General features: G+C 40.7%; 1 protein-coding gene across 17 annotated transcripts in view; it reads left to right on the plus strand.

Moving 5' to 3' along the window:
• LOC134223676 (C-terminal-binding protein) overlaps nucleotides 1–16,338 on the plus strand; it is a 307,370-nt gene that overhangs the window by 251,216 nt on the left and 39,816 nt on the right. For all 17 annotated transcript variants that reach the window (XR_009982692.1, XR_009982698.1, XR_009982691.1 and 14 more), the window contains 2 exons: nucleotides 14,613–14,918; nucleotides 14,985–15,245. Coding sequence is in view for 13 of the 17 variants with exons in the window: in XM_062702867.1 (XP_062558851.1) it covers nucleotides 14,613–14,918; nucleotides 14,985–15,245 (567 nt within the window). In the remaining 4 variants the exon portion in view is untranslated. The remainder of the gene's footprint in view (nucleotides 1–14,612; nucleotides 14,919–14,984; nucleotides 15,246–16,338) is intronic.

Below are 16,338 nucleotides of genomic sequence, written 5' to 3' on the forward strand. Positions count from 1 at the left end.
CCGAAAATTGTCGGCGGCGGCGTTTGTCATAATTTTGGTCGGCGAAGACTTGGCGTTTTATTTATTACTTTCGTAACGTAAAGTTTTTTTTCAGGATATTTTAAAGACATTCACGGGAGAATATTTTTATTTCGCTAATCTAATAAATCTAATGAACTGTCCCAGGAGATTCTTTCAAGTTTTTCGAATTTTCAACAGGATATGCTCTAAAGTTTTCACCGAAATTTATTTGAAATTTTCACGGGAAATTGTTTAGAAGTTTGCCTATGCCACCGGGCATGCATGCTTCGATTTTTTTCTCGTCGAGAATTTTCCGGAGTTTCCACTAAACAGAATTTCCTTGTGATTTTTTAAGTTTCACAAAAACTGTTTCCAACGGAATTTCAACTGGATTTTTTTCGGAATTTCTTTGGATTTCTACGTGAAATTTTTTATGTTGTCCATTAGTAATTCTTCGGAAATTCTACGAGAAAATTTTCAAAAGACGAAGGGTCGTTTGGTTGAAAATCATTCGGTGGAAAGTCATTTGACCGAATACCACTTGGCCGAATAATACGTTAAGCCGAAAGCTATCTAGCCGAATTCCATTTGTTCGATACGGTTATTATGTGGAAAACGGTTTGACGGTACGACCAAACTAGTCATTTGGCTGAAAAAGGCATATGCTCTAACAGGTCGTTTGGTCGAATAGGCGTTGTCGTCGAAAATTCCATTTGACAGAAACGGTAGTTTAACTGGAAGGGCAATTTGGCCGAAAATGTTATTCGGCTGATCGGATTATATGGCGAAAAACGTCGACCCGTTCGGCCAAGCGCCATTTTTGAACAAATGAGCTATCGGAGTTAACGTCTTTTTAGGCCAAATTATCAGTTCAACCGTATGATCTTTACCCGTACGTCGCTTTCAGTCAAATGACATTTTTGGTCAAACCGTTTTCGACCTTATGTCAGCTCGTCCGGTCAAGCAGCATTTTCGGTCAAACGATTTTTTTCGGGCAAACAACACTTTCGGCCAAATGGCCCTTTCATGCCAAACGACCATCTAGGCCTTTTTGGCTAAATGACCTATTCGATTAGACGACTTTTCAGCCAAATGACCTGTTCGGCCGAACGACATTATCGGCCATATGTCTATTTCGGCCAAATGCCAGTCGAGTTTCAGATTATTGACATATTTGGCCAAACAACAAACGGCCCTTCTCCTTGAAAACATTTGATTTCAACGTGAAATTCTGTGGATTTTATTTCAAATTCTACAAAAAGATCTTTAAATTTTTTAAGGGAATTTACTACGAAGCTTTTTCGATTTTTCAACGAATTTTCAAGATTGTATGGAATATTCAAGAAAAATAGCTTTTTTCAAGAGAAATCCTCTGAAGTTTCAACGGGATTGCCATAAACTGTCGGCGGCGACGGCGCACACCTCTAACCACCATGATCCCAAATAATGAAAACTTCTAAATTTTATCGTTAAGAACCAAGATTTTTCAGATGCACTTGATGTTGTGGCTTATACATGTCGTGGGCTTCCGAAAATACTGGAACGTCCATAAAATAAAACAAAAAATAATGAATTTCATCGCATAGCACCATTTGACATTCTAACTAAGGCCTCTGCAATACATAAAATTCATCTACATTCAGCTCGGTCTGTAGTTGCACGTCGCCAACTTTGTAGTTCACGGAGGGACCTCAAATCGATCCATCTTGCTCTCTGCGTTACGTTATGAATCCTGCAAATCTCCGGTGGTGCAAATGGCCGACTTGAAAGAGCTCCATCCTGAGCGTTGCCCAGCTATCGCTTTAACCTGTTGCCAGGTTAGATTTCGGTCGACTTTCGGTCGGGTCTGCCTCTGCTGCGATGTCCCGCTGGGTTCCAGTCTAATGCTTGTTCACAGATTTCGTTTCCGCCCCTACGTAGAGTATGGCCGACCCAGCCCAACTTTCGTTCCCGAATTTCTGTTGCTATCGGCCTCTGGTGACAACGACGATGAAGCTCGTTGTTTGAGATTCAGTTGTGATGAACACCTGCAGCCGTTGAGTGTTCTCCACTGATACATACCATGTTTCGCTAGCATACAACATCACAGATTTCACGTTAGAGTTGAAAATTGGTATTTTGGCACTTATCTGCCTGTTTTTCCAGATATTTCTTAAACTCGCAAAGGCAGCCCTTGCTTTATTGATCCGTGCGCCTATGTCGATCTTGGTACCCCCGTCTGACGCCATTTGGCTACCAAGATATTGGAAGCTTTCAACATTCTCCACTGGTTGCCCGGCTACTGTGAAATTGGGAAGAGTCATCGTGTTTACATCCAACGATTTGGTTTTGTTGACGTTGATGACTAAACCTGCCGAAGAGGAGCGCTCGGCAAGGTCGTTGAGCTTACTCTGCATATCAGAGCGCAACGTCATCAGCTAATTCGAAGTCGTTTAGGTGCTCCATGGTTATAGGCTGCCATAACAGCCCGCGGTTTGGTTCACAGTCAATCGCATCTACCAGAATCTCGTCGATTACGATGAGGAACAGTAACGGTGATAGAATACATCCTTGCCTCACATCAGCTACGACCCAGATAGGGTCGGACAAGACTCCATTGTGCAGCACTCTACACGAAAAGGCCTCGTACTGTATTTGATGAGGCCGATGATTTTCTCAGGAACCCCCTTGCGTCTCAGGGCGCCCCACATATTCTCGTGATTGAGACGGTCGAAAGCTTTTTCTGAGTCAATGAATACCAAGTAAAGGGACTCTTGGAATTCGTTGACCTGCTCCAGAATGATGCGGAGCGTGACAATATGGTCCACACAGGATCTTCCGGCACGGAATCCGGCCTGCTGCCGCCGGAGAGTCGCATCGATCTTCTCCTGAATCCGGGCTAGGATAATTTTGCATAGAACTTTGAGAACGGTACACAGCAACATAATGCCTCGCCAGTTATCGCATACAGTCAGGTCACCCTTTTTGGGCACCTTCATTAAGATACCTTGCATACAGTCGACCGGGAAGGTTGCGGTGTCCCAGATATTACGAAATAAACGATGCATTAGTTGAGCGGATGTCATGGGGTCAGCTTTGAGCATCTCGGCTGATATGCGATGGACCCTTGGGGCTTTATTCGATTTCATGCTTTGGATGGCTGTTTGAATCTCTAGCAGTGATGGAGGTTCGGTATTGACGCGTGCTATTCGTCGAATCCTAGGAAGATCATGCCGAGGTGGTGATGGTCTGGCTGGCACTTGAAAAAGTTGTTCGAAGTGCTCGAACCAGCGTTTCAGTTGGTCAGTTAGGTCCCACGCTCGCTTGTCCCGTCGACATGAGCGTCTTACTTCCTTCTCAAGAGTCGCTTATCATTGACGGGCCAAGACTTTGGCTCCTCTGGTTTTTGATCGCTCTATCGCGGCTTTGGCTTCTCTTCGCTCCTCTATCTTCCTCCAGGTATCATCGGTGATACATTGTTTTCTCTGGGTGCGCAGTTCGCCCAGATTGTTCTCGCTGGTGGCGATGAAGGCATTCTTAATGGCGGTCCATTGGTCTTCCACGATGCCACCTTCCGAAATATCTGCAGCACACGTCTCCAGATCTTCAACGTTTCACCATGGCATCTTCCAGTCGGCGTGTGTTGAATCGTCGTCCAACTCTTTCCTCCTGCCGACGAATCTGCGCAATGCGCAGGCGTATTTCGCCGATGAGGAGGTGATGATCAGACGCGATATTGGCACTACGTTTATTCCGTACATCAAGAAGGTTCCGTTTCCATTTTCGGCTGATGCAGATGTGTTTAATTTGCTTTTCTGTAAAGCCGTCACGGGAGACCCACATGACCTTGTGAACCGGTCGATGAGGGAAGAGCGATCCCCCGATCACCATGTCGTTATTACCACAAAATTCTGCGAACAGCTCTCCGTTTTCGCTCATTTCTTCGAGACCATGGCATCCCATAATGCGCTCATGGTTCGAGTTATCGGATCCAATCTTCGCATTGAAGTCGCCCAAACAGATCTTGATATCACCCTTCGGAATTATATCTACGACGGCATTGAGTTGACTGTAGAAGTTCTCTTTGTCTTGCAAATCGGCAACATCGGTTGGCGCATAACATTAGATTATAGTAAGATTTCCCGAGGCGTTCGCTATAATGCCATTTTCAATCCCCCTTTCCCCCTATGTCACACTTTTTGTACGAGGTATTTAAAAAAATTGTATGGATTATCACACTTCAGGAATCTACACCCCCCCCCCCCCCCCCCCCCCTCTAAGTGCTACATAATTTACGGATGTTCCCTAAACACAAGGATGCCATTTGCAGGGCTGTTACAATAGTCGCGGATTTCGCGAATTTCGCGGATTTACCCTTCCAGTCGCGGAAATCGCGGCTTTGTCAAACATTGTCGCGAAAATCGCGGATTTATAACTACACTCTCGCGAAAATCGCGATTTTCGGGCGATATTCGGGCGTTTGCAAAATCAGCAATCCGTCAAAGATCCAGACACATAGAAAGTCTGTCGAATTGTCAGATCGATCATATTGTATTTATAGATTGCCGAGAATTATTTATTTTATTGCCCAGAACTTTTGTGCCACTAATTCCGGAATTACAAATATGATTATTTGCGCTGCATAGAAGGTCGACGATGAAATTGGATCAAACGCATTAATATTCACACATGCTACTTCCGGGACGGAACTGATAGCTAATCGAAGCTGTCCCTATTTATGTGTTTTTGATTTTTTATAATATGGTCGACACAAATGAGGATAGGAATCAGAAGGATTCCTTTCACGAGCCAACCTTGGGTACCGCCAATAGCAAGGTACATATAGCAATTTAAACTAAGAGGAAGGCGGCCCTTATGAGCCAACCAAGGGCTTCGCCAGTTATTTTGAATTAAAATTGCCACATTAAAATTATTGTAAGGATAAAATTTGGTAGAGAAAAAAACACTAATAAAATAGACATAAAATGCCATGATACGGTTCCCACGGTTCCGGCTTCTCCGTGAGGACTAGAATCCTGGGGTTCCTGCCGCTTTGTATGACTCCTTATCCTAGGGTGGTGGGAATCTGGTTCATCTGCATCTTCGAGTGACTCGCTTTGCGCGCCTTTCTTTGTCTTTCTTTGCGCGCTGTTTTCCGGTGGTATGTCTACTTGCTGCTGAAGGATTGAGGTCTAGGTTGGGAATGCCACGTTTTGGTCATTAGCTGCCAAACAGAAAGTCCTTGAATTGTTCGACCTTTCTTTTGATGTAAACTACGTCTAAGGGGAAGACTCGGATACAGGGGGTCAAATGAAAATTTCAAAACTGGGGACCGTCACGAAATCATGTAAGATTTGTAACATTAATAGGTCCTTTATCTCTCAATGGATTTTAATGATTTATTTATCAATCGATTCGTAAACTCTCCACCAATTTGCCAGTAGTATTAAAACTATTGATTATCAACGCTAAACTATTGAAAAATTTAGTTCTTTCATGCATTATGCATCCCCTATACAGCGCGTTCCAATCCTTGATAATTGCCTACTTTTAGGGTATTATCTATTATTGAACTGGGTTGTATCAATGGGGTGGCCCAGCCGCTAGACAGTGGAGTCGTAGAGTAGGAGATGCTGCTAAAGCTGGGTAGTATTGTCGTGGTTGTCGATGGTTCCTTCTCTTCTATATAGAGCGGAATAGTTGGTTCAGTGTACTATATTTGGTTTTACGTAGTTTACGTCGAGCGGTCGTGTCTTGTATACAACCCCAAATTTTTGTTGAGAAAGAATCAGATCGCCTGTCAATGATTGGGGCAATATTCAGAAATCCGAATATCGTCGGTTGAACGATAGATAAGTTTTTTTTTCATTGACCGACCATCAGTTGCGTCTAGTTTTGTACCATGCCTAATGACTCCCACTATTGCAGGCATATCATTAAAAACAATCAGAATTCGTCCTTTGTTTTATTATGTATTCCAATAACTTTTTGTTAGGCTAGTTTTTTCTCAGTTCCATGCGTTTTTGTTCCATTACCTGTGCTTCAAAATTCCTCGCTGTTCTTATATTCATTGAGAGCTTATTCGTTGCAACAAAGTGTCTGACTGAATTTGAGCCTTGATACTCCAAAAAATCCTACGATTGATAGCACAAATGATGTTGTAATGCTAACTATAGATGGCTAATCGCTAGATCCTGGGAGGTCCCTCCTTCGTTTAGGAGATTATTCACTTAGAACTAGTTTGCACATGTGGTGGCAGAATCTAACTATTTCCGCTTACCCAGTTCCACTCCGATATAGATTCATTAACTCTTACGTACTCAGTCAATCCTGGGCCAAGTGCTAAAAGGCGCACTGAAGTTTAGTACCTTCAGGTCTACTTCAATTGCAAAACACCATCGTGTACGCGACCTACCATGAAGCCTACGGCCTCTTTTGGTATCTCTAGTGCATGTTATTTTCGCTTGATGGTCTTCCAGCAAATAAACAACGTGTCGAGTCTGCCGTGTTATATAAGCTTAGCAATACCCATCCATTATCTTATACGTAGTGGTAATGACATAATTTTTCAAATCGTGAACATTATCCAAGTTTTTGAAAAATCGTAGGTCTTGGAACCATTCCTGTCCGCCTCTGGTATCATTTCACCTGAGTGCTTTTTTGCTATATTTTTAATCATATTCGTTCGGGCCTTTGCTGTAGAGCTCTGTTGCTTGCTTTTGAAGAAATTGGTCTTATTATTTCCTAACTGGCGGATTTATGGAAGTACACAATGCAATGACTGATCAATAAATAGCCTGACGGATTATTGATGCGTCCATGCCCTTGTAAAACGATGGTAGAGATTAGAAAGAAAAAAAACTGTATAGCGTACTAAAAAGTATATTTCAAATATAGTCCTTGATCTAACTGGTATATCCCTATGACAACAGACTGCCATCTGCCCAACCAACTTATAACTAATTGCATTGATACAACATCGATTAAAATGGAGGGTTTCCCGGAAACATTAAAAATTGAATTTCTTTCGGGCATAGTTAGTTGCACATATATTTTCTGTGGCTCGCGTGCAGTTTTGGGTATTATATAAATTGGCGAATGTGCTTTCATTTTATTTTCTATCGACGAATATGCCAATAGATTAGAAGCAAAAATATTGAAATTTCGCATTTATGAAACGTGTTTTGAAGTAAGAAACCATATTTTTGTTTGTCGCGGATTTCAAACTGGTGTTTCAATCCATACATAGCCCACCGTTAGTGAAATAATTATTTTTTCATATAAATATTAAGGTTGTTCACAAATTACGTAACGCTGGAAGGAGAGCGACAGGTTCAGGCCGTGCGATACGATTCATACAAACCAATTAAACCTTCCATATAAAAAGCATTACGAGTGGGGGGATGGAGGTCCGAAATCTTCAAATTTAGCGTTACGTTATTTGTGAATGAATCCATTCTGGATATTCCGAAGGACCATTTGGTGGCATGAATCCCAATGTCAATGCTGTACTCAGAATGTACATACGAATGCTTAAACAATATCGATGCCATGAATCGAAATTTTGAATATTCCTAATTTCCGTTCCTTTAGGGTTCTTTTACAAAATCCGTAACGCTGAATTTGATAATTTTGATACCCCACCCTCCCTCTCGTAACTTATGGAAAGTTTTTTTTACGGATCCTAACGCTTGGGTGGGGCCCTCCTTAGCCGTGCGGTAAGACGCGCGGCTACAAAGCAAGACCATGCTGAGGGTGGCTAGGTTCGATTCCCGGTGCCGGTCTAGGCAATTTTCGGATTGGAAATTGTCTCGATATCCCTGGGCATAAAAGTATCATCGTGTTAGCCTCATGATATACGAATACAAAAATGGTAACCTGGCTTAGAAACCTCGCAGTTAATAACTGTGGAAGTGCTTGATGAACACTAAGCTGCGAGGCGGCTCTGTCCCAGTGAGGTGATGTAATGCCAATAAGAAGAAGAAGAACGCTTGGGTTGACTTTCTTATTTCCCCTAAAGCGTTACGTTAACAGTCCCTTAGGAAAGCGAGAAAGTCACTATCATTACTAGGTGTCTTGCACATATTGGATACTTTACGGATACACAAAGATAATATTTCTATTTTTGTAAGATGGGTTAAAATATTTCTAAGGATAATCGAGCCATTTTCTCCGATTAATCGACCCCTGGATAATCGAGCCTCCGGTTAATCGAGCTTTCGGATAATCGAATCCAGCCTGTAATCAGAAAAACGTATAATTTAAAAATATTTACAAAAATAATAAATACAATTTGTTGATGGCAATATAGTTTCACTGCCTTATAAAGGGTTAATACATTATGTTAAGGTCACTCCTGACGGAATCCAATTTTCAAAGTACTCGCATTTTCAAGGGCACACCATTCGATACGGAAGCAACGCACAACTGTCATTTTTATTTTTTCAACTTTGCTGCGTCGCAGCATGCGTGAAAAAATAAAAATGACAGTTGTGCGTTGCTTCTGTATCGAATGGTGTGCCCTTGAAAACGCGAGTACTTTGAAAATTGGATTCCGTCAGGAGTGACCTTAATATTCTTCAAATACATAACCTTAAACAAATTAGTCGCAGAACTGCAATAATGACTAAAATAATGGTATGAACATTTTGGCTTTTTGGTATGAATCTATGACAAAAGGTCGAAAGACTAAAGGTCGAAAGGACAAAAGGTCGAAAGACAAAAGGTCGAAAGGACAAAACGTCGAAAGGGACAGAACGTCCAAAGATCAAAAGGTCGAAAGGACAAAAGGTCGAAAGGAACAAAAGGTCGAAAAGGACTAAAGGTCGAAAGGGACAAAATGTCGATTAAAAACAAGTTGATAACAAGTTTTGTGTATTCCAAAGGAATTTGTGAAATGGGGCCGTACACATATTACGTAAGTACATATGGGGGGAGGGGGGGTCGGTCAATATCTTACGCTCCATATAAATAAAAATGCCTTTGTATGAAAAAAATCTTACATGGGGGGAGGTGGGGGTCGAAAAACCCAGAGAAATTGCTTACGTAATAAGTGTACGACCCCAATGCATTTGACTTCAAGCAGAAATTGCTCACTTATCTCATTTATCAAAGTTGAAGAATGAGCAATTTTCAAAGAAGGAAGTCATTACTCCTGAAACAATAATATGAATATATAGATAGTTCTGATTGTTGATTGTTGAAGATTGTTGAGTTAGAAAATGAATAAAACATGTATTGCGCGAGACAGAGTTGTCCTATACAGTTGGCAAAAAATTGCTCTTTTATTTTTCACTATTTTTAAAAATAAAATAAAATTCATTCAATGAGTGCAAATAATAGATGGATATCTAGGTTTTCTAAATGTTACTTTGATCTGTCAAAACAGTGCACGCCTCAGCCACGCAGACGCGTGCATTAAAAATACACCTGCGTTCAATACTCGCCGGTGCATTTGATATGCGGCGTGCCCAATTTTGACAAACCGAAGTGACATTTAGAAAACTCAAACATCCATCTTAGTTGTACTCACAGAATGAATTTTATTTAATTGTTAAAAATTGTGAAAAATAAAAGAGCATACACAACTGTGCAGGTGGTGCGAGATTGATTCTACTCTGGTGCGGTGCGGTAACTCTGGTGCGAGATTGATTCTCTCCGTTTCAGTTTCTTGTCTACACGCTTAAAGTCAAGTACACATCGCATGAATAGCTTTCACACATCCCGGCGACGCCTTGGCCAACTCTCACTATGAGTGAAAATTTTGTGTGAAACATAAGCAGTCGCTGTGTACTGTCTCACATGTGCATGATATGTGTAAGTGAGTTTGCCTCGAACTGTCAAAGTCCCTTCGGGTCGCTATGATGGCGAACGTGTGCAGAATGTGCTGCAAGAAATCCTACTTTTTCGGAGGTTTTTCCTTTTGTTTTGATGGCGAAACAAAAAAAAGGGCGAATACAATCATCGCACTTTGTTTTGTTGATCAAAACGATTGGAGAAGCCTCCGAATAAGTATGGAAAAGTTGGCTTACTTAAACATTAATTTGAAAACATACAATTGAGGTTAGGTTCGATTTCCGACTGCTCTCTCGCTGTGTAAAATGAACTCACCGAAAATCATCGGCCATCGGTTACACAAAAATGAGTAACATCGTAGTTACTCATAATATGAGTTGTTCCAGGAGAGGCCCGTTTTGTGTGAACGGAACACAAAAATATGTAAGTCATTTTAAGCGTGTATTTCGCCTTTTTGATCTCATTGATTTTTTTTTCGATCTTTTGTCCCGTTCGACGTTTTGTCCTTTCGACCTTTTGTCCGTTCGACCTTTTGTCCCTTTCGACCTTTTGTCCTTTTCGACCTTTTATCCCTTCGACCTGCTGCCTTTCGACGTTTTGTCTCTCGACCTTTTGTCCTTTCGACCTTTTGTCTTTCGACCTTCTGTCCCTAACCCTTTTGGTATAAATAACTTCATAGTGGCAGATACTCCGGTACGCTATTTTCCCATTGAAAGAGCAATTATACCTACAGTATATCTTCGAATACACAACGTAATAGTCACTGCATTTTGTAAATCACATTTTCAACCCTCATCTTGTTTATAATGGAGCTACCATCTGAGGTAATCAGCGAAAAATATGTCGATATCTGAATCCGATTCACCATCAGAGAAACTTGAAGACAGCACACAATTAATAATCCATTTTTGCGTGGAAGACAGCAACAAAATTGATAAATTTAACAAATCAAACAAATAAAATCAAATACCCATCCGTGTCTTTTACGTTTTCATTTTCCTTTAGCGTAAACATAAACACCAGTTTGACAGTTTGTGTTCGACTGTATTGGTGGACCTAGGTTGGATCTCGATAAATCGGCAGAGCGAACCTCATTCATCTTGGGTCAGATCTGGTGCGGATCGCGATCCAACCTGAACGAATAACCGAACGTTTTGACAGCTGTTAGAGCGGATCCGGGGCAGAACTAGGTTCGACCCAGCAATAACCAAAAACGACATTAGTAAAGGCTAGCTCATTGCGTTACTACATTGGCACTAAACCGTGCACTGCCAACGAAGAACGCTTTGACTACCTATCCAGTATTTCAGTATTTTGCGCTCAGTAATGGCTGAGATGGTAGTAATGGTGGCGAAGTGAGTACTATTCAAGAAGTAGAAAATATTTACGTAGGGGAACAGACGGCTTTGGCAGGTTTTGTTCTATTATTGGCCCCCTGCCAAAATTTTTGTAGACCGAATTTTATGAAATTTGGCCACAATATTCTTTGATATGCAAAGAATGTTTAGGCCAAATTTGAGCAATATCAGTCATAAAAAAACCCCTGATAATAATAGAACAAAACCTGCCAAAGCCGTCATTCCCCCTATTTCAATTAAAACTACAAAAAATGGCTTCGAAAAATGCAAAACATTGGCACTCACCACTGGTCACCAGCTCTACCTAGCAACCAAACATTTCTCCAAAAACCAAACTTTTGATAGAAGACTCGGAGACCCATAGTGTTATATACCAATCGACTCAGCTCGACGAATTGAGGTGATGTCTGTATGTGTGTGTGTATGGGTACAAAAAATGTGAGCCACACTTTTTGGTACTTATCCTATTAGGGGAACAATGGGCAATATGGACACCCTAAGGTTTTAATCAATATTAGGTGATTTAAATTAAATATAATTCGTATTTTTTTAGCAATTAGGGGAACTGTTCCATTTTCCATCTCACTGAACATATATTCATCTCATCGCGAAACAAAGGAATATGGCACCAATTAGGTCGCTTCTTTTTGCTAACATGCGTGCTCACTGCTGAAAAAAATCAGAAAAATAATCAACAAACCAAATACCTTTTCATTGCTTTATTTTTCGTGAGACCAATATCGGAGCTATGAGATGAAGTCCAGGAGCAGTAACCCTACATGATACTATTGCTCGTTAACTACCAGTTCTGTTTTGAATCGTATTGAAAATAAGGCAATTCAATCAAATAGGACGATTTTGTAATACTTAATTTTTTACTACTCTCGGGAAGGTAGCGCCTAGCGGGGCAGATTGGACACCCCCATAGGGCAGTATGGACACCCTTTATAAAATATGAAGAAAATTATCTCACTTGTGATTATATATCATCGTAACCTATATTGTTTTTGTATGAGACACCTAAAATTGTGTTTGGATCATCAACATCCGAAAATCTATTTCCCTCTTCTTAAGCGAGGTCATATATGGTCGTTTACTATTTTAATTTCATGATGAATAAGAAAAGGAATATTGATTATGTAACGCAAAAATTTGCCACTTTCATCCGGCCTCATACATGGTTGTCGAACTTTTTGTATGAAGCATATGATTTTTTTATATGGATCCTCACACTTATTGCAAGACCCCTTCATAATCGTCTCTCCTCCAAGCATTGCATAATCTATGCATGCTCTTATTATCCACCCTACTGGCATCGTCAACGGGTTGTACCGATCAACTTGCCAACGAGATTGCCAAATCTATACAAAACACTTCCTTTTTTTGTTGCACTTTTATAGCGATTTATAATTCCACACCATGCTAACACAAAAATAACACGATATGAAAGCCTACTTCGATGAGTTTGAGGTTATCTTTTTAATTTTTAAGGTGTCAGTTCTACCCCCTTATAGAGTGTTCAGTTTGCCCCAACAGGTGAACATATTTAAAAACTGTTGGAAATTTTGTAAAAATCAAGGAAACTTGTCACAAATGCATGCCAGAAAATTTTGCCATGGGATGACCAATAATTGAAAAATCATCTTCAATGGTAAAGTAAAACTTATTTTGAAAGTAGAAAAATGATTTAATTAACAAGGATATTGGGGTGTCCAATCTGCCCCGGGTGCTCATAATGCGCCCTGGTCCCCTATATATTATTGCTCGCAACAGGTTGCAATTGACGTGGATTGCGGTCTAGTTGTTCCCTATTAAAAATTGGCCCGATCTATCATTGCATTTCAAAGTTATTCAAAAAACATAGTTTGCCACTGTCGCCACTCCTAATTACAAACACTCTGGTATCAGTTAATATCGAAAGATGTTCACCACTACACCCATGGGAATAATTATGACACCAAAACACTGCTTCCACTCGCATACCCATACCGTTTTTTCGCATACTGAGATAACAGTGTTTGAAATTTCAAATTGCATCTTTCATACGAAACTTCAAAAAAAAATCTAATAAATTGAAACATCATCGTATTTTGCTTTTTGAGTTGTTCATCATTCGGTAGATTACCGTGAAGCGATTTGGTTTGATCAAAACATTGTTCAGTTTTGTGAAATCAGGTCATATATATTCTTAGTGGGACTGTTATGCGGGTACTTTCAATATGGGACGCACATGACTTGGTATTTTTTTCTCTCATAGGCATACAAAATCGCAATTTTTATTATGATTTATTATGGAAGTACATTAGAAATGAACCCTATTCATTACGTTAACTCAAAAGTGATGAAAAGTCAAAGGGGACTGTTATGCGAGTGGGGCAGCACAGGTGTTACATACAAAATGGTCATGTTTGAGGATCAATATCTCGATTTCTAATTATTAGATCATAGAAATTTTTTGCATCCCAGCCTAAAATAACTTGAATTTACTTAATGATTGTTATTTGTATGCATGTTTACTGAAAACGCTGTTTTATATGGAAATAATCATAAAGCCACCACTTTTATATGGGGCTCCATACAAGTGGAGAGGCTCTATAATTAGTTCCATCTGAAACAGCATTTTCAGTAAATATGCATACAAATTAGAATCATTATTTAAAAAATTCAGGTTATTTTAGGCTGAGATGCAAAAAATGTCCTTAATCTAATTGCTAGACATCAAGTTATCAATCCTCAAACATGACCATTTTGTATAAAAAACCAGCGGAGATGGTTCATGGGTGTGTACCCCTACCAAATAGTTTATTTGATGAAGGTTTCTTGAAACCAAACCATTTCGTCTTACTAATTTTAGGAAGTTAATTCCCAGTGACCCAGTGTGTCAATGAGGAGCAAATTCTGCCTTGGATAGTGATACTAAATACAAGCAAGCTATCATTTTACATTTGTATATCATATGGCTAACGCGATGATACTTTTGTGCCCAGGGAAGTCGAGAAAACCCCAAACCGGAAATGTCGTAGATAGGACCCGCAATCGAACCCAGCCACCTTCAGCTTGGTATTGCCTTGCGACTTTGCGTCTTTCTTTTTAAGTAAAAAAGGCTCTTTGGTTTAGCAGCTTAAAACAGTGGCGTTTCCCTAACCTCAATCCACCTGTGCACTGGATTAAAATTTAAGGAATTTTTGTACGGAAATGTATAGAATAACTAGATTTTGATTAGTTTAAACGATTCTGATAATTTTATTTTCCATTTGGGCTGCAGAATTATTAAAATTATCATTTTTCACGTCAGTGCACAGGTAAAAAGTGAGGTTACGCGACGCCACTGGCTTAAAATATTTGAATAACGGATTTATTAAACTCTCGATCATAAAACTAAAAGTTAGTTTGACTGCATTGAATGCAACTAAAATAGAAATCTATCACCCATACTTTTTGAACTTGATATCTAACATTCATCCCTCTCGTTTCCCGCAGGTATTAAACGAAGCAGTGGGCGCGTTAATGTGGCACACAATCATCCTCACAAAAGAAGATCTGGAAAAGTTCAAAGCGTTACGGATAATCGTCCGCATCGGCAGCGGGGTCGACAACATCGACGTGAAAGCTGCCGGCGAGCTGGGCATTGCCGTGTGCAATGTGCCCGGCTACGGCGTCGAAGAAGTTGCCGATACCACCCTGTGTCTGATCCTGAACCTATACCGGCGGACGTACTGGCTCGCGAACATGGTTCGAGAGGGCAAAAAATTCACAGGACCAGAACAAGTGCGGGATGCAGCGCAGGTTCGTTGAATTGGCCATCGAAGGTAAACCGTTTGACTTTAACATGTACCGTTTAAATCGTTTTAGGGCTGTGCAAGAATACGAGGAGACACCCTGGGGTTAGTCGGGTTGGGCAGAATAGGCAGTGCGGTGGCGCTGCGGGCGAAGGTGTTCGGTTTCAATGTGAGTTTCTACGATCCCTACCTGCCGGACGGTATCGAGAAATCGCTTGGCCTGAATCGCGTCTACACCCTGCAAGAGCTACTATTCCACTCAGACTGCGTGTCGTTACACTGTACATTAAATGAACATAATCATCACTTAATAAACGAGTTCACGATTAAACAGGTAAGTGAAACTTTATGTTAGTACGGTTACGTTAGCTTTACATTCTCGAGTTTTACTGTGGTCAGCTTGAAATTCAGTAACAGTTTTGCAGCCGTTCTACGCATAAATGTCCCATGTACATAGGAAATCCCAGCAAACATAGGACAAATATACGCATGACGGCAGTTTGGCTGTTGCAACACTTTTCAGGTTTCTCTCCCTATAATCCCTCATTCCCCCTAGGAATTAGACGTACAATAGGATATACAACAATAATAGAATATGGAAATAATACCAAAATTATGGCTGTCACTTCTGCGGGGTGACTTGCAACACTTTTTCGAATTCAATCATAATATGTTTTAGTCTTTAGAACAACTTAATCATAGTGAATTTTGATCCTGGGTCATTCTTCAACGCTGTCAATCCCTAATTCAAGGCCCCCCTCAGGGGTATGACATTGGACGCGTTCGCGCACGCACACCCGCCAATATGTCTTCGGCCTCATTCAATTTTTGGTGGGTTTTAGCGGATTGTTAGATATTTTCAGACAATCCTTCGGTTTGAAAGTTTTTGATGTTCTGGAAAGAATACCTTTCCCAAAATCCAACTCCGTGGTACTTATGAGGTATTTATTTATGAGACTGTCCAGTTGTGGTGTGCTAACCGTAAACCCCTCTCCAATCCTCCTTCAAGTTCGGTCGTCCAACCTTCACTGCAAAATGTTTCGTCGATATACGACTCGCCTCTTGATCCTCTGAACGTTGATGCTTGGCCATCGTTCAGAAGAACCACATTCAACCTCGCTAGCATTTTTAACATCATTTCGTTGCTGGAGTTTGTTAAATGATTACCCCAGTCAACAGCTCAGACATTGAAGTATCTGCTGTTAATTTTGCCGCAATAGTATCTAAGTATCAGCGAGGCAACATCTTTCTTATTCTCAGTGAACGACGGTTGAGCATCATTGGACCTACCTTACAGTAATTTAAGTTTAACTAATCTATTTGCGAGTCCGGGGCTACTTAAAGGCAAGATAGACCTGTCGACCGCCGGCATTGTTTACTACGGTCCGGTCCCTTACAGGCAAATGATCGTAACCGAAGCACTTAAA

The sequence above is a fragment of the Armigeres subalbatus genome, chromosome 1 (assembly GCF_024139115.2).
Source record: "Armigeres subalbatus isolate Guangzhou_Male chromosome 1, GZ_Asu_2, whole genome shotgun sequence".
Lineage (NCBI taxonomy): Eukaryota > Metazoa > Arthropoda > Insecta > Diptera > Culicidae > Armigeres > Armigeres subalbatus.